The sequence below is a fragment of the Pteropus vampyrus genome, unplaced genomic scaffold, assembly GCF_000151845.1.
Source record: "Pteropus vampyrus isolate Shadow unplaced genomic scaffold, Pvam_2.0 Scaffold196, whole genome shotgun sequence".
NCBI classification, from domain to species: Eukaryota; Metazoa; Chordata; class Mammalia; order Chiroptera; family Pteropodidae; genus Pteropus; species Pteropus vampyrus.
In genome coordinates, this window is record NW_011888977.1 from 2,555,198 (window position 1) to 2,576,942 (window position 21,745).

Below are 21,745 nucleotides of genomic sequence, written 5' to 3' on the forward strand. Positions count from 1 at the left end.
AATCCCATGAGGAAAGACTTGGAGGGAGCACTGGGGTCTCCCTGCTGGCAGTCTCGGTGGCCCCAGGGGCTCTTTGGGCTGCAGCGAGCACTGCAAAGGTGGCCGCTCTCAGAACTGCTGACATTCTGCTCTGCAGAGGATGACAGAGTAGCTCTGGGTCTAGGACTTCTCAAGCTTAGATATGGGCACAGCTGTGTGGGGATCAGATGGCATGTTTAAGGATCTGCATGGGGAACTGGCTTTGGGGTTGGGTCTGGCCCAAGGAGTGTCCTTCCTGACCTTGCTCGCCCAGGGCCTGTTGCTAGGAAAGGCTGCCACCGGCTTCCGTTCATGAAACCCCACCAGGGCCAGTTCCACCATGAGGAAGCCGAGGTGCAGTGCTCCCTGGGGGCTGTGGCCAGAGGGCAGAGTGTCTGGGCTGGTGGGTGAGTGAGCACCTACTGTTCCTGACTGGCAGCCCCCTGGGAATTGCACAGAGGTCTCAGGGGGACTCCGGGTCCTCGGCACCCATCAGCCAAAGACTCCTAAATGCAAGGCGGGCTCCTAAATGCAAGGCAGGCCCAGCGGGTGTCTTGAGGTGGCCAGGCCCCATACCGTGGGGAGGGTAGAGGGTAGGGGGACCTAGGCACATGCAAATATCACCACCAGGGATAGACAGCTGCTTATCAAAATATTTTATTTTAGGAGACCCCTCAAAAAAAGACCCTCCACATTAGACAGACGCCCAACAATACCCTTGGCCTTTTTTTTGGTCTTTCCTGTTTTTTTTTTTTTTTTTCCTTTTCAAATCAACTAAAACAATTTGATGCTTAAAATAAAAGACAGGAAATATTTCCTAGTCAGACTTTTGTCAAGAATATATATATTTTTTGATCCTGGGGACAGGTGGGGATGGGGAAGAGGCTGCTCAGAAGCATTCGGTGTTCCTGTCGACAGGAGAAGTGTGGTGAGGACACCACACACAGCAGGGCGAGAACTCGCCTGACTAGCAGAGGGAGGAGGAAAAGAAGACGGGGAAGAAAAACGTATGGGCTGGCTGATCCGGGCGTCTGGGACTCATAATTTACATAAAACTGTGCCACGTCCTCGCTCGGTGCTGTCTGCCGCCTGCCTGCCTGTCTCGTGGGACCTCTGCTCTGGGGAGGGACTGGTCAGTGTGGTCGGGAGAAGGCTGAGGTTCAGCGTCATCTTCATTACGTGTGTGTGGCTTCTTTTCCAGCTGAGAAACTTTTTTTTTCTTTTTTAATTTTTAAAAAGACTCACAGCCAAAATAAGACATTAAATGCAAAATCCAAAATGGCTGCGCTTACCCTATTTATAAAAACACTTGAGTCTCTGCCTCCAGTGGGGGAGCCGAGCCTGCGGGGCCCACTACACTTTCCCGGGGATCTTGGCCCGCTTGCGAGCTATGGCATCCTCCACGGCTTTGAGCTGTTTCAGGAGCTCCTCCCGCCGAGATAGCGTGCTGGCCTTCCCTGATTTGGTGCCGGTGGAAGAGGCAGTGCCGGCGTCTGAGGCTTTGCCGGGCACACTTGTGACCTTGCTGGAGCTCTTGGACTGGGGTGACAACTGGCGCTTCCTGTGGGAGTGGAGAGGCCATTAGAGGGGTCTGTCTGAGTGCCTCTCCTCTGTGCCACCAGCTTCTCACCAGGCAGGGCACACGAGGTCTAGTCTGGGACCCAGACCCTGTAAGCTGTACCTGCCAGGCAGAAGGTGCCCTCTCCCCAGGGAACAAAGGCCTCACCATGGTGGATAAGCATCCAGGGCCCAGCCTAGCACTCCGCTAACCTGTCCCTCCTACTTCTAGTCTTTGTATGCAACTTCCCTCTGTGATGAGGAAAAACCCAACACTATTGGCTCAGGAGGACCCTTGAGGCTGTGGGGGCCCCCAGCGTGTGTGGGGAGTTGTACAGCTCCTTGAGTCCTGTGCCCACCCTCTCCGTGTCCTCCCTCACCCAGCCCTCAACCCCGAGCTGCATGGTGCAGGTGCACAGGATCTTGGAGTTGACTTCCTGGAAAAAGGAAATTGCTGTCCTACTTCCTGTGCCTGACATGGAAGGTTAGAAAAGAACTATGACCATCCTGGCCCCTTTCTCCCACCTCAGGCTGTGAGCTGAGTGCCTTGGGCCATTCCTCATTCCAGGACCCACTGGTGAGACAGAGTGAGACGTGTGTGGGGCTACCCTCTTGCCTCGAGATCTAAGCCCAGTACACAGTCTCAAGCTGCATCTGGGTCTGCAGATCCTCTTCAAGGCAAAGGGGCCCATGTGGTGTGCCAGGGTCACAGGTAGGATACTCACCTGTCTGGCAGGGCCATGGGAGCCTTGGAATTCTGGCCTCTTTGCCGCTCCGACTTTGGGGAGCCCAGTCTCCCGCTTGACTTTCGGTCCCGAGAACCTGGGTGACAGGGACAAAGTAAGATCAGGATCCCAGTTACATGTGGGGGTGGTAGTGCAAGGGGCTGGCCACCCTTACTGGATATCAGTGACCATGTTCCGGTCGCAACAGCTCAGCATAGCTTTCCCCTTTTTATAGGAAGAAGAAGGAGGGCAGAGCTGGTAAAGAAAGGGGAGAACTGATCTCATGAGAATGAGGCTCCAGGAAAACTCCAGAAGCTGAACTCCAATTTGGGTTCCAGGTTTCCTGAGCCAGTGTCTAAAACCGCTGAGTTTTCATCATCCAGAAAAAACCCTTTCTCCTTGCTTTGAAGAAACTTATACGGGTCTTCAAATGGGAACAAAAGTCACGGTAGTTTGAAAAATAAAAGCAAAACCAAGAAATCAGGAGTGTTGGCTGCACTGCTGTCAAGTGAGCATGTGGGGTGAGAGCAGATGTGTGGGTGGTCACCACCTGACAGAGACAGGTGGGCTCCAGAATGAGGGCCAACGTGACCATTATGCCGTCTGTGTTTTGAAGGCAAGGCCAGCCCTGGGCTCACCAGCAGAGGCAAGTAGCACCCCACTCCCTCCCAAACCTTCATGCTCCTGATGGGCCCCAAGACCTGCACACCCAACTGCATGGAGGTTTGGCCAGCCTCCTGCCTTCTGTTTTAGGGAAGAAAGATGGCCTGGCACAATTCAGGTTTTGCTTTACTTGTTAAATCCAGCCAGGAAGATGCTCCGAGTCTAGGCCAGGGGTTCTTAAGGTGTGGTCCTTGGACCGCCAGGGGTCCACACAGTCAGACTGTTTTCATAGCACACCAAGACCCTGCCTGCCCTTTGTGCTCTCATGTTCTCTCAGCCTAGGGTGAAGTTTTCCAGAGGCCGTGTGTTTTATGCTATCACAAGAGATGAGAACCTAGCCATTGTCTTTCAGCCAGATGTTAGAGATTTGTGACAAAAAAGAAACAACAACGATGTCATTCTACTAACTTTTGTTTTGGAAAATAGTTATTTTTTCATAAAAAATGTTGTTTGTGTGTTAAAATATAGTGACTTATTAGTTATTTTAAAATAAATGTTAAAAATTTTTCTTAGTTTTAACTTTTAATACTGTAAAAATTGATATATATAACCTAAAGGATAAGAAGTTCCCTGGGGTCCTCAATATTTTTAAAGAGCAGAAGGGGTCCTGGTCCCTCTGCTTGTCAGGCCCCTGCAGGGACAGAGCTTACCTCGGTCTGGGGACATGTTGGCCCGCTTGGCTGGAGGAGGGCTTTGCCTGTCCTTGTCAGAGGGCTCATACCGCTTCCTGCTCCCTTTATCAGCGGCCTGAAATAACGGAGAAAGCACAGTGAGGACACAGGGCCTAAGCTGCTGGCCACCAAGTGGAACATACTAGAAGGGAGCAGAGTGGAGACATCCTCATGCCCAGACCTGCTCTCTGCTCTTATGGGCCCCATCCTTTGGGCTCCCCCTTCACCCACATGGCCTCAAATGAAGCAGGGCCCATCGTTTGGGGCCTTGATTCTCTGTAGCGAAGGTGCAAGCAGAGATGCTGTGCTCCCGGTGAGGGCCACAAGCCAGGGACAGGACTCCAGCAGACGTGGCCTCACCCTTCTAGTTCCATGGGGCCCTGGGGACATCAATCGCAGAGGCCAAGTCTGCTTTGCTCTCCATCCCACTGCTGCCCTGCGGGAACTGGAAAGCCCAGGCACAGGAAGGAGGGCCAAGAGGGCAGGTTCTCAGAGACAGGGAGAGCACTCTCCCCTAGATGCTCTGATATCCCAGGACGAGCTGTAGGAGCCTGTCTACCCTGTGCCCACGTGTCCCTCTACTTCCCACAGAGCTGTCCACCAGGGCAGGAGGATGAGCAGGGGTAATATGTGGCCACCAAGTCTGAAAGGCCACATGCTAGCCCTCACTCATTCTGAGTCCCAGGATGACTCCAAGGTGCACGGTTCCTTGGAACTACCCACCAGAAGTGCTTCTGGCCTCACCTTATTCAGCAGTGTCAACTTGATCTCCTTGTGGGCCACAAACGCACTCTGCTGGGGCTGTCCAGGGGGCGCCTGCTGGGGGGTTGAGGATTGCTGGGCGGATTTACCGCCTGCGGAAAGTTTTGAGGATTTGGGCTGTTGGGTCGATGAATCTCTTTTCCGCTTATCCTCTTTAATGCCATCTTCTTTTTTAGATTTTCCTGCCGATGAGAAATGTTTGGTCACGGTCACTGAGCCAGCATAATGGTTTCCCACATGCCACTTGGTGGAGGACTGTTATCAGCCAGCTGATACGTGCACAGGGATGCAACTGGGAGGCCAGTGCGTTCTTGTCTGACCAGCTGCACGCATTGCTGACCGAGGCACCTCACACCCTCTCTCCACAAAGGGCCTGCCCCTCCTCTAGTGCCACAACACCCAGGATACAAGGAGCCCCTGTACCTTTCTCCTTCTTGGTCTGGGCTGGGGTGGGGGACCTAGAGCTGGCTGAAGACACAGGGCTGGCCAGGTCTGCATACATGTCGTCCGAATCCACACTGTGCACTGAGCTGCTGCTCGACGTGGCGCTGGACACTGAGGAGACGCTGCTCACGCTCAGGGACCTAGACACACACGAGCCTGTTTGCACCTACATGGCCCTGACTGCAAGATGGGCTGGGGATGGAGAGCTTAGGTGGGGGTGGGGTGGGGGGCTTGGTGCAGGGTTCTATGTCCAGTTTCCCCAACTCCCATTTTTAAGGAATGTGTACCCACCAAACCTTAAATTTCAGAGGGGACACTTGGTAAAGGTGACAAACAGTGAAGGGACACTCACATCACTGAGTGGAGGCTCCCCATCCTGTTTGTTGGGCAGGGACATAGGACTAAGGGTCACCCCAGAGTAAGTGATGACAGAATTGAGAGTCCCAGTGAATGATGCACACAAAGGGAGAGGGCTTCAACCTGCAGTGACATCAGACACCAGACTGGAGACCACCTTAATACACGGCATGTCTCAGGAAAGCATGGAAATGACGGCCGATCTCTTGGGTCCTTGGTTTTGTCACAGCTCACGCTGCGCAAGGACTCGACATGCATAAAGCTGCTATGCTGGTTTCTGCTACGTACTATATCTTACGCTCTGAGAAAACACCAACCACCGTTTCCTAAGGTGATCAGACGCTGGGAGGAGGGAAGGGGAAGGAGAGCACACCCAACTATTCTTTAAAGGTTAGGTCTTTAAACCTATTTAGAAATATTTAGGTAAACATATATAAACCACTTGCTGCCTAGAAATGAAAGAGAAAGTATGATTCGAGGAATCTTAAAGACTGATTTAGTACTGTCTTCTTTTGAAACAACTAAGTAGCAGAATTCTTTTCTATTTATTTTCTCAGATTTTAAAAAACTGACTGTCCCCAGCTGCCTCAGGAACAAGAGGCTGGGGCAGGACTCAGCCCTCCATACAAAAACAGGTATGAGGGCATATACACCAGCCTCACTCAGTCCTGCTGGGCTGGAAGTGCCCTGGTGTCCTCGAGCCAGTAAGGTGCTGTGGGAACAGAGGTGCTGTGTACAGGCCTCTCCTACATGCCTGGAGCCATTGGGCCAGGCTCCCTACTATGTGAGCATTAGTGCATTCTCTTCTCTTTGTCCAGTGGAGACAGCCAGCCGTGCTGCTTTAAAACAGCATTCAGGCTGCCTGAGGGAAAAGGGCACCACACCGGAGCTGACCCTTTTCCAGGGTTCATGGACGACTGGGAGGCAGGAGTCAAAGTTGATGAGGACTAGGGCCAGAGAGATGCTGACAATGACCTGGATCTGGAACTAGAGCCGCTGTAGCTGCTGCCGCTGCCGCTGCCACTGATGGTCCGCCTGCAACACAACCAAAAGTCCTGCCACTCACATCTCTGCAGAACTAACAAAGGGCAGACAGTCTTAAAACCTGGGCTAATCACCGACCTGAGACAAATGTTTAACCAGTAACTTGCCACAGATGTGAAAGTAGATAGGGCTCTATTTTCCTTCAAGTACATCTTTAAAAAACAACAACAACAACAAAAAAATCCTCCCTCCACTGTCCTCAAATCACTATCACTTCTTTCCATGGAAGATTCTGGGTACTAAAGAAGTGCCTCCTCTCCTCAGGTGGAGTAGTGCGATGGGCTCACACTATCCATTGCACTCATGGGGAAACTGAAGCTCAGTGAGGCAATATAACTAGCCAAAGCCTCACATGTCAGGGAGAGAATGGGTCCTTGGCCTTAACTGCTTTGCTCAGGAGTACCCCCTCCCCCAGTGCTGGCATCAAAGATGTGGAAATCCCAATGAGGGTCCCCCAGAGTGATTTACCTCCTGGGGGGGGTCCTGGCTTGCCGCTCTCTCCTCCTGGCTTCCCGAGGGTCTCCTGGCTTGGTGGGCTCCGGGGTAGGAGCAGTGGCCTTAGGGACCTGTGGTAGGGCTGGAGGTGGGGCTGGCTTCTTCACCACCTTCTCTCTGTGACATAGGATGGAAGGAGGTTAGATCTGGCGGAGGGACCTGCCAAAGACCTCAGGGCACATCAGGTATTGATCCCACCTTACACTGGGCTCTCAGAATGCTTCTGAAGCTACGGAGCACCAGCCCTGCTTCCCCTTCACAGGCAGAAGCGAGAGGTGCATCCCCAGCAGGAAGAGATTCATCTGAGAGCTCTTGAGAACAGCCAAGAGCTGGCACTGAAGCCCCTTGGACCCTCTGCCCCGAATGTGTGGGTGGCCCTGCAAGGGTACTGGGACACACTCACATGTGGAAACCACACGGCAGTAAAAAAAAAGTCCCGCCCCACCCCAAGCTTTTCTTTACTGTCAACATGGGAAAACACTCTAATTGTTTTAGCAGCACTGAGCATCATGATTCAGATGAAGCACAAAGCATGCACCTATCAGAAACCCTGTCAACAAAGTGCCATCAGCAGGAAGCAGTCTTGGGCAAAAGCTAGCTGCTCAGCATGGCACTGAGGGTAAATAAAAATCTGCCAAATCAAGATTTGCGCTGATGAAAATGCAGACCTGAAAGCATGCATCCTGCATGACTTCGTCTGTGTTAAGTCTGGGCAGCGGCACAGCCGCCGCAGGGGTGTAATGTTTGTATAGTGAGTTCTAGATGTTTTAACTTCTCCCATCAGTCACATCTATTGAAAAGGATCAATGTGACCAATTCCAGGAGTAGCAGAGGGTGAGACAGAACTGGGCAAGGTTGCTCTTTCTAAGTATCACAGACAGCCCTGGGGCGGAGCTTGGCAGGAAACCCCACCCACTTATTTGTCCAATAAGAGTGGAGCCAGTGGCCTGTGTTGTGCTTGCTCCAAATCTGAGGAGCATGACCATCCATCGCCACACTCCAAGCAGGGGTGCTGGAGCACAGACATGACACATGGCCCCTAGGTCACATGTTGGGAAGTGAGAGGCTAGGCCTGCACCCTTTGGCCTCCAGAGCCCAATCCCCCGCTGCTCTGCCAGCCCCAGGGGTCCCATGTACTGTTCCCACAGGGCTTCTCCACAGACATGATATAAGAGGGAGGGAGGGAGAAGGCTGGAGGTTGCCAGCCTGGCCACTGGGCACTTACCCTGCTTTACCGAGAGGTGGAGCTGGCTCCCCCTTGGTTCTGACAGAAGGTCTGTGTGGGGAAGGCGTTGGGGACGGGGACGGGGATGAGGAAAAGGACCGGGACCTAGGGAGTAAACAGAGGTGTGAGGAGGGAGTGCTACGGTGCCCTGGTCCAAGCCTGGGGACACCACTCCAGATTCACAGAGAAGGCCATTATGAGCTTCTACTTATTTGCCTCATTTAAAATGGGTTTCAGACAGTTTTTGGATCTTGTAAAATATAGTGTCAGAGGAGAGAGGAGAGTGCTGAGGGGACAGCTGGTGTCAACTGCGCACGCACAGGAAAGGCTGTAGGTAACCCTCCTGACATTTTGATTTCTAAAAATTCCAAATTTCCCAACTTGGCCTCAGGCTTCTTCCCGCAGCTCACCAGTCTCGTTTCTTAAATGAAGCCACACATGAGGTTTCTCCCTTGTTGACCAGTGTCCTTTCTGTCTTCCACTTCACCTTCTACAGGCCGCATTCCATGGCTGCCCCAAGCCTGGCAGCCATTCTGTGCCCCCTAGATACTGCTTAAACTTCCTGCAAGAAGGTCATGAGGCCCCAGGGCCCACAGCTGACCCTCTAGACACCCTTAGAAAAAGGTTTTCTTCCCCTCCGCCAACCAAGGCTAATGTTCAACATTCATGGAAAACGGGCCCCACACATCATCTACTTTGTTTCACAGTCCACTTTAAATGTTAACTGGACCATCAGATTCAATAGCTTCAATGATCTAATGCTATTCTAATTCTCTCTACAATTGTCCCAAAGTAAGACTCACTGCCAGGAAGGGGCACCACTGTGAAAGAACAGATTCCCGCAAGACGAAGTGGTCCATTTATTCTCAAAACATCTGGGGGGATGCTTCCCAGAGAAGTGTGTGTGGTGTGTGTGTACTTGTGGTATGTGCGTGTAGGGTGTGTATGCGGGTGTATGTGTGAGTTGCCTTATTTCTGATTTTAGCACACTCCCAAGCAGGCCAATGTAGTCTGAACAATCTCTTGATGTGCACTGTGTGTTAAGACCTCACAGCGCCTGCAGTTAGTTAGTTGGCACCTTACTGTGTATTCTTCAGAATTTACCATGTGAAGGTACCTTGGTGAGACTGTTTTGAAAACAACAGTACCTGGAAGAACACCATCAGGACAGAGACCTACCATCAATACAGGCAACTCAGGAAGACTTGGGTCACACCCAGAAGTGCCCAAGCTTGCCACATCCGCTGGGCCCTGGGAATGTACCTGGACCGGCTGCCTGAGAATGAACTGTGTCTGGAAGACCGGCTGGAGTAGGAGCTGTAGGATGAGGACCGGGACCGGGACCGGGACGAACCAGAGCCAGAATAGGATGAGGACCGTGAAGACGACCTAGAGCATCCAAGGGGAGAGAGGAGAGGCCAGGTCTTCCTCTACCCCTGCCTCACCCACCAGCGCTGGGCCTAGGGTGCAGACCTGGACAACAAGGCTACACTCACACCCAGATACACCCCCACACACTCACACAGACTCACCCACCCTTTGGACACCTTTATGAACATGCTGCAGTCCCATCCCCCTTATGGTGGGAATGGTGTTTAGAAACCAAGACCTGGGTGCTGGGTGTCTCACTGTCATGGTGACACAGCTCCTAGGCCCTTAGTGGACAGAGCCAGGATATGTGCATGTGTATTCCTCCATCTGTCTATCTGTGCACACAGTGAACCCTGAATCCACACTGGTACCTACCTGTAGTTCCCACCTAACACACTGGCTCCCCTGGGGTCGCCCTTTCTGATCTGTAATGCCTTTTTCTGGCAGGGACAGACCTAGCTCTCACCATCCACAACTTCCTCACTTGTCTGTTAAGAACTAGTGTACACACAAGTTTCAGAGTTGCTAACTCCGACTCACAGGAGAAACAGAAAAGTTCACTATGATGGGGCTTGAGCTGTTCTGCTGGTTTCTCCTTATGGTATCTCTCCTGGGGTCACCCAGGCAAGTGTTCTCCCCTGCTGACTCACCCCGCCCTTTAGCTCACTGGCCAGGCCTGTGTTCCACTCGGGGTCACCCGTACCCTGGAGAATCTCCTCACATGAGACTGTAAGATTCTACGCAGCAGTCTCATCTGCTGCTCATGTGCCAGCATCACTCAGTCAGTCTCTGCTCAACTAACAAATGCTTGTTTGGTCCCGCTGATGTCTCCCCAGGCAACAACTGTGTGTCATCACTGTGGTGTTTATGAACAGTCACTCCCATGAGCCAGCCTTCTCACCTGGAGGAATTGGAGGCAGAGGCTGATGAGGCTGATGTTTTTCGACGCCTTCGTGCCCGGCTAGGGGAGACTGATACTCCGAGTTTCTTCTTGGGAGATTTGGACCGGCGCCAAGGGTCCTTCCACTCATCTGCTCGCTTTACCTGTGGCCCAGTGGAGGTCACCTCCTTCTTTGGTGGCTCAGCTTGCCGGCTAAAATCACAGAGGTGTTAGCAATTCTTGGGCCACCTTCCATTTGACAGTACTGCTGTTTGGTGAAAGAAAATGAAGAGTGAGATGATGACATATTGGCTTTTTTGAGGAATGCCTACAAAAATAAAGGGTCATCTCTAAGAAGTAGCAGATATTCCACTTACAAAACTTATCTTGAACAGGACAAGCGGAGCTTTTTCCATAAGTGGTTTCCACTCACATGTATCATCTTAAGGGGAACATCCATCTTTCTCCTTCACGGCACCTAACTATATTGGTGCTTCATTTTTTGGGTGTAATTACTTATTTAATTCTTATCTTCCCCACTACACTGCAAGCTCTGGGAAGGGCAGGCATAGAGGTGGCCTCATCTAACATGTTTTCTCTAGAGCTGGCACACTGTGGGTGCAAAATAAATACTTATGAAATTAAAGGGTAATGAAGTATTTTTTAATTTTCGAATGCATTAGAAATTTTGTGAATTATCAAATCCAAGTCTTAAACACTTCCTTTATTCTCTAAGGTTTTAAAAGACTAGTTTTATTCACCAAGAAACATCCTGATTAAAACTCCAGAGAGAGAGATGAGAGAGAGGCCCACAGAAAGTCACAGGTGCTCCTATATAATAACCATTAACTAAATGCAAGAGTCCAGACTGAGGACTTGTGGGTTAGCAAGAGAACCTGACAATTCCCCTCCAATCCTAGCCGGGCTGTGGAATTGCTGATGACAGATGGGCAGATGAGACCAAATGGAAACAAATCAAGTCCTAAATGTGAAAGCCACACACTGCACTGGAGAACTCAAGAGGGGGGAGGGAGGCAGCGATCACGGAGTCCTGACTGTGAGAGCCCACCCAGCCCTGCCCAGGGTGGAGAGAAAGTGGGAGCGGGAGGCTCAGCACCAAGCCAGGGCCCTTTGCCTCGCAGAAATACCCACAAACCTAAATGTCTCCACTTAAACACATAAGATGACACGCAGAGAACCAGAACCACTAACGGTAGTTTAACATGAAGGTATCTGCTGGCCCTGTGATTTTTTTTTTGTTAATTAAAAAATTATATAAGTTCATTAAAAATTTTTGGAAAATACATAAAGTAAAAGCAAGAAAATAAACATCCTGTTATCTTGCTCTCCAGGGACGGCCAATGTTTAGCATCTCTGCATTCTCTTTCTGCCTCTCTTTTATCTTCCACGATGTACACTCACATGTCTGCTCACACTCACTCTAACCACAGCTGGGACCTGCTTGTGACTGCTTGGCAGACAGCGGGAGCAACTCTTCCCACATCGTCCATTTGTGAAGACTGGTCTTTCTTGACTATGTGACAATTCACTGTCAGGTGTCACATAATCCGAACATTTCTACAGTTAGCTGCTTCTTTTAAAAAATACAAATAACATTAAAATAACCCTTATTTACAAATCTTAGGGATATCTTGTTTTTTTTTTAAGGGCAAACGCCTAAGAAGTGGAACCACTGGTTCAAAGGAGATGAGCGTTTTATAGGTTCCTAGTATACTGTCAAATATTTTCCCCGAAAGTGAAGCCAATTTATACTCACCCAGCAGGGGGAGGTGTCCATTCTACCTCACTCTCAACACTGCTGGGTTCCTGTGTTACCAGTGAAATAACACAAGTACCACTAGACAAAAATAAACCCCAGATCCTGGCAGCTGCACACACAGAAACTATTTGTTCCCAGAGGCACCAATGGCTGGAGGGTTCTGTCCTCTGTGATTCCTGGTACCTGTGAGTTCTGATCATCTGCCTTGTTCTTGGCCAGTTTTCTAGTAAGCTCTTCATTTATGAAGGATTGTAAGGCTATTTGCTTTACACTGTGTTTGGTGATGGTATTTGTCACATAGAGCATAACACTTTGTCAAGTCAATTCCTTTTCCTTCTCTTGTGTAGTTTCTTTTAGGCTTACAGAGCCCTTCTCTATTCCAAGTCACATTTACTTGCATTTTTCTTCTAGTTGATCTAGAGTTTCTTTCTTATGACTATTCCTACAGCACTGGCTGATCAGCTTCTCTTTCCCAAATGGTTTGTGTGCGACGCCATCTTTGGTACATATAAATTCTTATTCTGAGGTGGGAGTGCTCATGGGCTGTGCTCTCCCATGTATCTATCTACTTTCATTCTAGAATCATATTCGCAGATAGACCCATGATATACAAATAGTCCCCAACTTACAATGATTTGACAGGATTTTTCAACTTCACGATGATGTGAAAACAATACACATTCAGTAGAAACCATACTTCGAATTTTGATCTTTTCCCAGACCAGCGATATTTGGTACAATACTCTCTCATGATGCTGGGGAGTGGCAGTGACCCATAATCACGAGGGTCAACAACCGATCCTCTACAGTGTATTCATTGTGTTAGATGGTTTTGCCAACTGTAAACTAATATAAGTGTTCTTAGCATGTTTGAGGTAGGCTAAGCTAAACTATAATGTTTGGTAGGTTAGACGTGTTAAGTACATTTAGACTTATATTTTTGATTTATGATGAGTTTATCAGGACATAACCTATTGTTAAGTTGAGGAGCATCTGGATTTAAAATTCTTAATACTCTTAATTTTCAAAGATTTCCTGGCATGTCCTGCCTGTCCTTACCTACAGAAGGACTTTAGTGACAGTCAGACCCTGCTCCTCCAGCCCCACTGGGCTTTGGATTAGAATGTTATTAAACTTATTAACAGCATTTACTCATGTATTCTTTTATGGGCATCAGCAAAGGATAACAGTTTTCCTCATAAGAAGTTCTGCCTTATTGGGGTAGAATTTTAGTTACTATGAATTCTCCACCACCAGTATCTCAGCATCTCGCCTTATACCTGGCTTTGCTGTGACCAGTATCTAGTTATGTGACACCATAACATAAAAACCATTGCCTGTTGATATCTTCAGAACTGTTTAATCAATCAATCCACCAACTAGCAAGTTCTATGCCTACTATTTGCCAAGAGCCACACCAGGAGCAACACCCAACCTATAAAGCTGCCTTAAGGACACATTAAATTGAGGCCTAAAATCCCTGTTACCTCGGCCCAAACCCTGAGTGCTATTGCCACATAAGCTCAAAAGCATGATCTCCTGGAAAGGTAATCCAGGATGGAAGCAAAACCTGTCTGATGATTCCAGCCTGTCACAGGCCATTGGGGAGCTGCTTTCACCTTTATACTTCCTGTTATTCTCATTCTAAAAATGCAACAGGAAAGGAAGCACCTTGGTCACCAGGTTTTTCATTAGTCATCAAAGTGGCCCAGCTCTGTCAACCAGCAGCCCTTCTAAGATAGGGAGAGAAGAAAAGATGGAAATCAAGGGAGTGATTCATGACACAGCCATGACAGTACTGAAAGTTCTTGCTGTAGTGACTGAGAAGGAGAAAAGAATGCTGTACCCCGTCCCCATCACAGTATGGAAAAGAAAACTACTTGAGGCCATAGAGAGGTGACCAATGCAGGCCTCCATAATCTTTTATTTGGAGTCAATGTTTTCTCACCAAAAAGAACCTTTCACTTACCCTGGACATAAGACTATAGGTTTCAAAATGAGCTGGCTCCTGTAACAGTGACAGAATGAAGCCTGGAGGTGTCCCTAAAGTCTCTCACTCTCTGTGCTGGTGCCATGGATGGGCCCGAACACTCCCATCAACCCCAGAGCCAGTCATACACAGACAGAGCCAACAGCTGGTATCACCTTTCCTCGGAAGGGCCAGTACCAGGCCTGGCAGTGACCCCAGTTTAAAAAGTGAAAATATTTTAAAAATATATAGGTGGTACCTAGATATAGAAAATCATGTAGTTGGCATAAGAATGAGGTAAGTTTAGGGATCATTCATGTTAATGAGCCACTCTGTGGACCACCAAAGTCAAATATCAATGAGCTAAACCCCAATTTGTTTCTCTCCCCAGACTTAGGGGACCCAAACCAGAAAGAAATGATGTCAGACTTGGAAGGAAAACTTAAATCATTCATTTTAATGGCAAATGTTTTGGGAAGAATGATGGCATTAACAATCAATAAAAAAATTCATTAAAAATTCCATTTGGGAAAAATGTTCATATGATACCGGGGAAGGGCAGGGAGAAAAGGCAAAACAGGTATGCTCTCAAACTCTCAAACACATGCAGTGGGAATGTGGCCAAGCTAGAACAGCAGCAGTCATTTCTAAGGCCATCTTTTCCTCTTTAATTTTTATTTTTTAGAAAGTTTTCCAAATTTTCCTAAATTGTTGTAGTTTAAATTTATTACAGAAAACACCTCGAATGTTATTTTTCCCCCCATTTCTGCAAAGACAATGTTTTAACACTATTGATGAGTACACGCTCTCAGAAATTTTACTAACTGGTTTTAGGCACATGTTCTCATCTCTTATAGGAACCTCAAAGGGGAAGGAAAGTGCCCCTGCGCACTGACCTAAGGAACTGAAATGTAAAGTGGCTTGGAAAGAGTATATGGCCCACACTGTCAGTCTTCAACGGTCTTTAAGTGCAACACCATCAAGGATAGCAGAAGTCTTCCTGCACCCAGTGGCAAATTAAACATGACCTAGTTAGTTAGGGAACAATAACTAGAGGACAGGGCTTAGGCTGATGTGCCCTGGAAATCCTGGTGAGGGTGGCACTTGACAATGGGGCCCATAATTAGGGTCCTCAGGTGGCCAGACAGGTTTGCTCAGGCTGTGGGGCTGGGGTCATGTCGATGGCAGAGAAGTAGGGCTGTACTTCTGCTTTCTGAAGGAGCATAAGATATCTCAGGCTGAAGCCCTTCTCTCACTGAATGACAATACCCCAGGGGAGAGCCTGGAAAACTAGGGAGACAAACTTGAAAAACTAGAGAGATAGACAAACTATATCCAGACAGAAAACAGCAGGCTTGCCACCATTTCCACACATGCCACCCACTAAACCCTGAGTGCAGGTCAGCCACTTAACAATTTGAAGACATGGACAGGAAGAAAACCCAGCTGAATGGAGACAGCTGGTAAGAGATGATCTCAGTCAGGAATACTGACATCAAGAGCTGGCAGAAGTTTGGAATTTGCATAAATACTTCTAAACAGAGAGGAGTAAAAACCCTCCAGTAATCTCTGAGAGAGGAAGTGGCCTTCCCCAGGCATAGCTAGGACACAATCTTATCTCAACCTGATCCTTTGTTCAAGGCCACTGGAGAGAGACTCCAAGGAGCAGAGGTCAGCTGTTTTGTGACTGTCAAATAAATATCACAACAAAGGGGCTGTGAGTCAACTCAGGACATGCTCACATATTACATCAGCACCAGAGGTGTTAATGCCGATGATGCAAGTCGGCCATAGCGAGCGTGTCTGGAAATTCCGACCTGGGTAGCTGCCAGGTTTGGGGTCAAAGGTAAAATTAAGATAAAAGGGATGAAAGTTCTCTTCCAAAATCAAAAGAGTTAAACATCTAATAAAGATACATGTAAAGAGAATTTGAAGCACATGGATTTCCCTCCCAAATCAACTCACACTCATGTCCGGAGAAGCTCAGAACGTCTTTCATAGCAACTCCTCTCTGCTATTTCACCTGGACATCTTTGTGGAGCATCACACTCTGCTCACCTCCCGTAACACTGAGCCAAACTGCCTATATGGGTCTTGAGTGTGCTTGGGGCTGCCATGCCCCTTTCCTAGACTGTGCTGGTGGCCCTCCTGTCCGGCCCCCAAGTGCACACTGTCTCCAAATCCTTTCCTGCTCCACGCCACACAAGGTAGGAGGCTCCTGTTCTCAGCATGCCTAGGTGGATGCCTGCCAGCAGAAGAAACTCCAAGCCCCAATCAATCCCTCCCTCCAGAATACCCATGTAGAGTGAAGTCCCTTGCATTCCCTGCCCAGGAGTATTATTACTTTTTATGATTAGCCCAGCTGGCTGTAACCCCTCCTCCAACCTACACCATGCAGTGTGGCCCTCTCTTAGGGACCTACACACAAATAAGAATGTGATATAACTTGTATTTCCTATTCACATTTCTCAACTCTGCGTCCCTCACAGGACTGAACAAGAAGGCTTGCAGCACACGCCAATGCATGCTGAATCAATAAGGCGCAGAGCAAATCCCAGCACCCTGTCAATTCCAGGGCCCAGAGTATGAGCCCTGACTGGTGGCCCTGATGGAGCAGGACTTTCCAAGGGTCCAGGGACTTACACTAAGTGCTGCCATGCAGGTGAAAGTCCTTCCAAGGGAGGCTTGAAAAAGTGGGGGCAGGAAAGATGGGCTTTCACTGGTGAGGGGGGCACCCAGGGATGACAGACCTATAACTTTAATCCTCAGATTCTGAGAACACATTTGAACTTGAAAACAAGCAGCTAAACCTGAGAGAAATGTAACTTAACAAAGGCGACACATTCCCATTCACAGTTTAATTTCTGGGGGAACAGAAAGAAAAATAATCTGTACTGTTTCAAGTGGTGGACAGGTGTCATTGTCTTCCTGTTTCCATGGTGAGGGCTTGTCATTCAAATATATTTCCTGAATTTCCAAGACTATGAACATTGCCTTAAGTTCTTTATGTCACTTCTCCACTTCCCACCCTTGACTTCAACCGTGAATATACAGCTATGACTGCAAACAGAGTAAGGCTCGAAAGGGCTCAATAATGCTTCTTTCTAATTCTGATCATATTTGTATTCATCTGTACTCATCGAATTCCTACCCGTAACAGATGTCTCTATTTAGCCCTGAACACACAGAAACCACTATTTATCTACCTTTCCATCTTTATGAAATAGTTGGGCAACTTCTGGAAAATTCAGTGAGTAAGGAGTCAAGAAGTTAAACAGGATACACTTTTTCTTAAATATGCCCTGGGCACAATGACTTTCCAAGAACTAAGCAATTAAGCCCTGCCCAGGACAGATCAGAATGAGATTAGAAAGGTAAAATAGGTTTATTAAACTCTCAGAGGAGTGTCTTTTGCGCTAACAGAGATATCAGTGACTATTTTAAAGCTAAACGTAAGAGCTGGGGATCCAACTCTGTAGTCTGACCACGTGGCTCATCAGGGGGCAGTAAAGGAAAAGACAGAGTCGGGAGTGAAGTGGAGGCCAGGTGACTTGTCCATCACAGGGCCTCAGGATGGCACCATTCCACTTCTCAGGTTACGTGCATCCTGTGCAGCTCCTGACGGCAGTCCAGGTGTAGTCATCTGACACATTCAGGATCAAAGGTGTGTGACACCACCATGGAGGTCTAAGTACAATCAAACCCAACTCTTAATGTTCAAAATCAGGAAATCAACAAATTCCACCATTTAAGATGTGCATATCAATGAGACAGAACTGAAAGGTGGTGATGAACCCCTAGTTGTTGGAGGCAATGAAGAAAGGAAACTGAGGTGAGCAGCACTACGCTGGGCAAGGCTGGAGGAGAGGCCGATGCACCAAAGAAAACGGAGGGAAAAAGTCACTAAAAGCCGAGGGAAACCTAACATATATATTTTACAAAAAAGATAGCAGAGTCCCACGGACCAGTCAGAGCAGACCAGAGTGACCGTCACCCTTCTCTCTAGTGTGGCAGAAGGCCATGCAGCCTTAGTTACAGCCATAATGGCGAGTCAGAGCTGGACGGAGACATACCGGGCAATGATCCCACTTGGAGCATACTTAGTAACAGGCCACGCATGCAGCACCGGCAGCCCCAGATGACGAGAACCCCATCTGGGAAACAACCAGGATTCAGTGAGTGTGAAAAAAGGGGCAAGAACAGGTGTTCCCTTATGAAGATTAAGCAAATCTCCTAGGAAATGAGGAGCCTGCCATTTCAAGGCACAGCTGAATGTTTAGTCAACAGCTTTAAAGATAACAGGCAGTCTGAGCAATTCCTCCAGGAAGGTCCCAGCTACTATTTTTGTTTGGAATGAAATTAATTCACCTAAGCCAAAGAAGTTCCCCACCTCACTACACCTAGAAAGCATACCCACTGGCTTGTTTATAAAGAGCAGGTTTCACAAAAGGGATTTCCCCTAACCTACATAAATGCATTATTCTACAGAATTGGTTAAAAGGTTCTGCTGTCTAAAAATAGCTCCAGTATAGAAGTGGATACAAGTTTTCAAAAGGCATATTACAAAAGGAAAATGTGGGTGAAAAGTGACACAATTGCTAAATACAGTGACACTGCATCTAGCCTAGGAGAACTAGAGAAAAGCTGAGCAATCTCTGAGGCAGAGATTTGAGGAAAGTTCACCAATTGTTTAGAGGGGTATATACAGCTCAGGCAAGTGAGAGAGAACCACAGGAAAGAGTGCTGACAAGGTGAGGGAAGAAGGGAGCCCCTGGTGTCCTGCTGGCCTGCTACGCCGTGCTTCTTTCTTCTGGTAATGGGGTGTCTGGGCTTAAAGCCCTTGCTGGTTGCAGATGAAACAGAATAACCACCGTAGTTTACTAAAGCTTATCACTGTCCACTCCAACTTATGTCCACTGGACCCTGCAAGTACTAGTCCCAGTAGAGATTCTGCTCTCCAGTGGCTGGAGACAGAAGCTTCCCAAGTGGCTCTTTTTGGATGCAGTTATGTCATCCTCCTATTTTAGGTGAAAAAGTTCTTTTCATCCAGCTACTGATGAAAAAATTCCAAACCTGTTGAAAGCTAAATAAATAAGCTCTTCTGTAAGAGAGAGATCATATAAAGGTATTATTGTAGGGAAATTCAGTCACCCCTGAAGTGGTCACGCCATCTCCGGCTGATCAAAGAAACTAGGAGGCCGTGCTGGAAATTCTGCTCTGGTGAAATCCTAGCCCTCAGACTGGTAGTGGGGCTGGCAGGGCTCCAGCCAGGAGATCAAAGATGGGGTTCAAGACTCCTTAGCACTAGTGAGACAGGCTAAATCCAGACCAAGTGACAGGAGTGCCCTACCTCTGCCGATGGCAGTAGATGTTGGGGGGTAGAAGCCCACAGGATAATAAATGAGAGTTTGGGGAGGAAAAGAAGGGAACAAACAAGGTCAGACACTGGGGTGGGATGGAGAGAGAACAGATCCACCCAGTTTGGTGAGAAAAGCTGCATCTGATTTTAGGAAGAACTCACTTAGTTAAGCTTCCTGATCTCCGATCTACTAATTCAGCTGAGCGCTCAGTGATCCTTTCTACTCTTGAGAGTCTATGGTTCTACACATGTAGGATTTGGAAGCTGTTCACAGCAATCTGCTGCTTGGGGATCAAGCCAATAAATGCCACAGCTTTTAAAACACTCTTTTTGTATTTGTAGGTACTTTCCTCTGGAGAGATCAGGCAACAATGAAGATACAAGCGAGCAGTGGATGGTCATCTGTCCCATGAGTTAGTAACAAGCCAAGAAACACAGCTGACCTATGTTGCTATCCTCCAGCAAGTACTCTAAACAGTACCCTTGTGGGCATACCCACTCCTGGGTCCCTCGGCTAGAAACACAGACACCTGATTTGAAAGAGCTGCCTGGCTTCTTGGAAACAAGCAATGTTAGTATGGGCTGGGGAAGGGGTCTGTAGCCTGAGTAAATATGAGTAAATATGCTTGTGAAAACCACAAAACTACAAAACTAGACTTGCTCATGTGATTGGGGAATCCACAGAGTTACATGGGCAGTGATATCCTAGCCATTGCTTACGTCTCTGCTTAAGACCAGGGATCTGGACATGCACAGATGGATCTGGAAAGCAAACTGAGTTAGTTCTGTTTGCACAACTCAGTCTGCAATTTCACCAATTCTACAGCACTCACTTGTGTCACATGGTAAAAATGCAGGCTGCTACCAAACCCAAAATTCATTTATGGCTCCATCAAATGTTCATGAACGCTAGCTCTGTGCCAGCCTTACGACTACAGGGCCTTCCAGGGGATTACATTCTGGATGGTCAACAGAGGATAATGGATAAGTGAAAGAGGGACAATAAAGCAGGGTAGGAAGACAGGAGTGAGTGGGGAGACCTCTTTGAGTAGTGGGATCTGATCAAAGCCCTGGAGACACTGGGGAAGAGGGAATGGCAGAGCAAAGGATGAGGCTACAATGATCAACAGCAAAGAGGTGTGAGTGGCCAGCAGGTGTGAGCAGAGGAGTGCTGGGCCTCATCTCCCAGTGGGGAAGGCAGCCCCAGTGGAAATGCCATGCATCTCAGGGGAAAGGGCTTCTAGGGGACTTCAAAAGGACCAATACCAAAGAGATCAAAATCAAAATTCAAATAAATATATAAATTTCAAGATAACTGAAAAAGTGATTACTGTAACAAAAAGATTCATTAAAGCGGTCTTTTAAAGAACAAACCCAGTGCATCTAAAATATGTGATTTACTCTAAATGTTCTTTAAAAACATTACTTTGCCCAGTGTTAGAAAAGCATGAAAGAATACAGTAAATTTAAGGGAGGCCAACTTACTGCAATTTAGATGACGAAAACAGTTAAAACTGACACTTATCACAAACTAAGCATCCTGCTGCAGGCATACATTTAATATGAAAGACTACAGTCCTGATGTTTACATTCAGAACTACAACTGTACACAGGAGCTTGTCTCATCAAAAGGTCAAGATAAAGGGATGAGAGAGCCTGGTTTCATCTACCAAAAAAAAAAAAAGGGTAAAGGGGGTCAAATATATGGTGACAGAAGGCGATTTAACTTTGGGCGATGAACACATAATGCAGTATACAGATGATGTATTACTGAATGGTATACTTTACACCTATGTGATTTTATTAACCAACGTCACACCCCAATAAATTTAATTTAAAAAAAAACGTTAGAACTAATGAATTCAGTACAGTTGCAGGATATAAAAATCAGCATACGAAAACCAGCTGCATCTCTCTGCACATTAACAAACTATCTGAAAATAAAACAAAGAAAAAAACCTCATTTACAATTGCGTCAAAAATAACAAAATGCTTTGGAATAAATTTAACCAAGGGGATGAAAGATCTGCATGTTAAAAATTATCAGACATTGATGAAAGACACAAATAAATGAAAAAATATTCTGTGCTCATAGACTTGAAGAGTCAATACTGTTAAAATGTCCATACTACCCAAAGCAATCTACAAATTCAATGCAATCCCTATCAAAATTTCAATGGCATTTTTCATAGCAATAGGAAAAAACATTCCTAAAATATGTTCGGAACCACAAAAGAACCCAAACAGTCAAGCAATCCCGAGAAAGCAGAACAAGCCTGGAGGCATCATACTTCTCAATTTTAAACTACATTATAGAACTATAGTAATTAAAGCAGTACTGGCTTAAAAACAGATACATAGATCAATGGAAAAGAATTGAGAGCCCAGAAATAAATTCTTGACGATAGGGTCAACTAATATTTTA

The 21,745-nt window shown here is 47.4% G+C and overlaps 1 protein-coding gene across 3 annotated transcripts in view; it reads right to left on the minus strand.

Annotated features, from left to right (window-relative positions):
* Positions 1–659: 659 nt before the first annotated feature.
* Positions 660–21,745, minus strand: part of ZC3H18 (zinc finger CCCH-type containing 18) — a 57,267-nt gene continuing 36,181 nt past the window's right edge. For all 3 annotated transcript variants that reach the window (XM_023537670.1, XM_011371894.2, XM_011371892.2), the window contains 10 exons: positions 10,234–10,425; positions 9,225–9,350; positions 7,962–8,066; positions 6,710–6,853; positions 6,173–6,232; positions 4,820–4,980; positions 4,379–4,578; positions 3,614–3,710; positions 2,301–2,397; positions 660–1,579 (listed from right to left, as the gene is read on the minus strand). In XM_023537670.1, the coding sequence (XP_023393438.1) occupies positions 1,372–1,579; positions 2,301–2,397; positions 3,614–3,710; positions 4,379–4,578; positions 4,820–4,980; positions 6,173–6,232; positions 6,710–6,853; positions 7,962–8,066; positions 9,225–9,350; positions 10,234–10,425 (1,390 nt within the window). In that variant the 3' untranslated portion in view covers positions 660–1,371. The remainder of the gene's footprint in view (positions 1,580–2,300; positions 2,398–3,613; positions 3,711–4,378; positions 4,579–4,819; positions 4,981–6,172; positions 6,233–6,709; positions 6,854–7,961; positions 8,067–9,224; positions 9,351–10,233; positions 10,426–21,745) is intronic.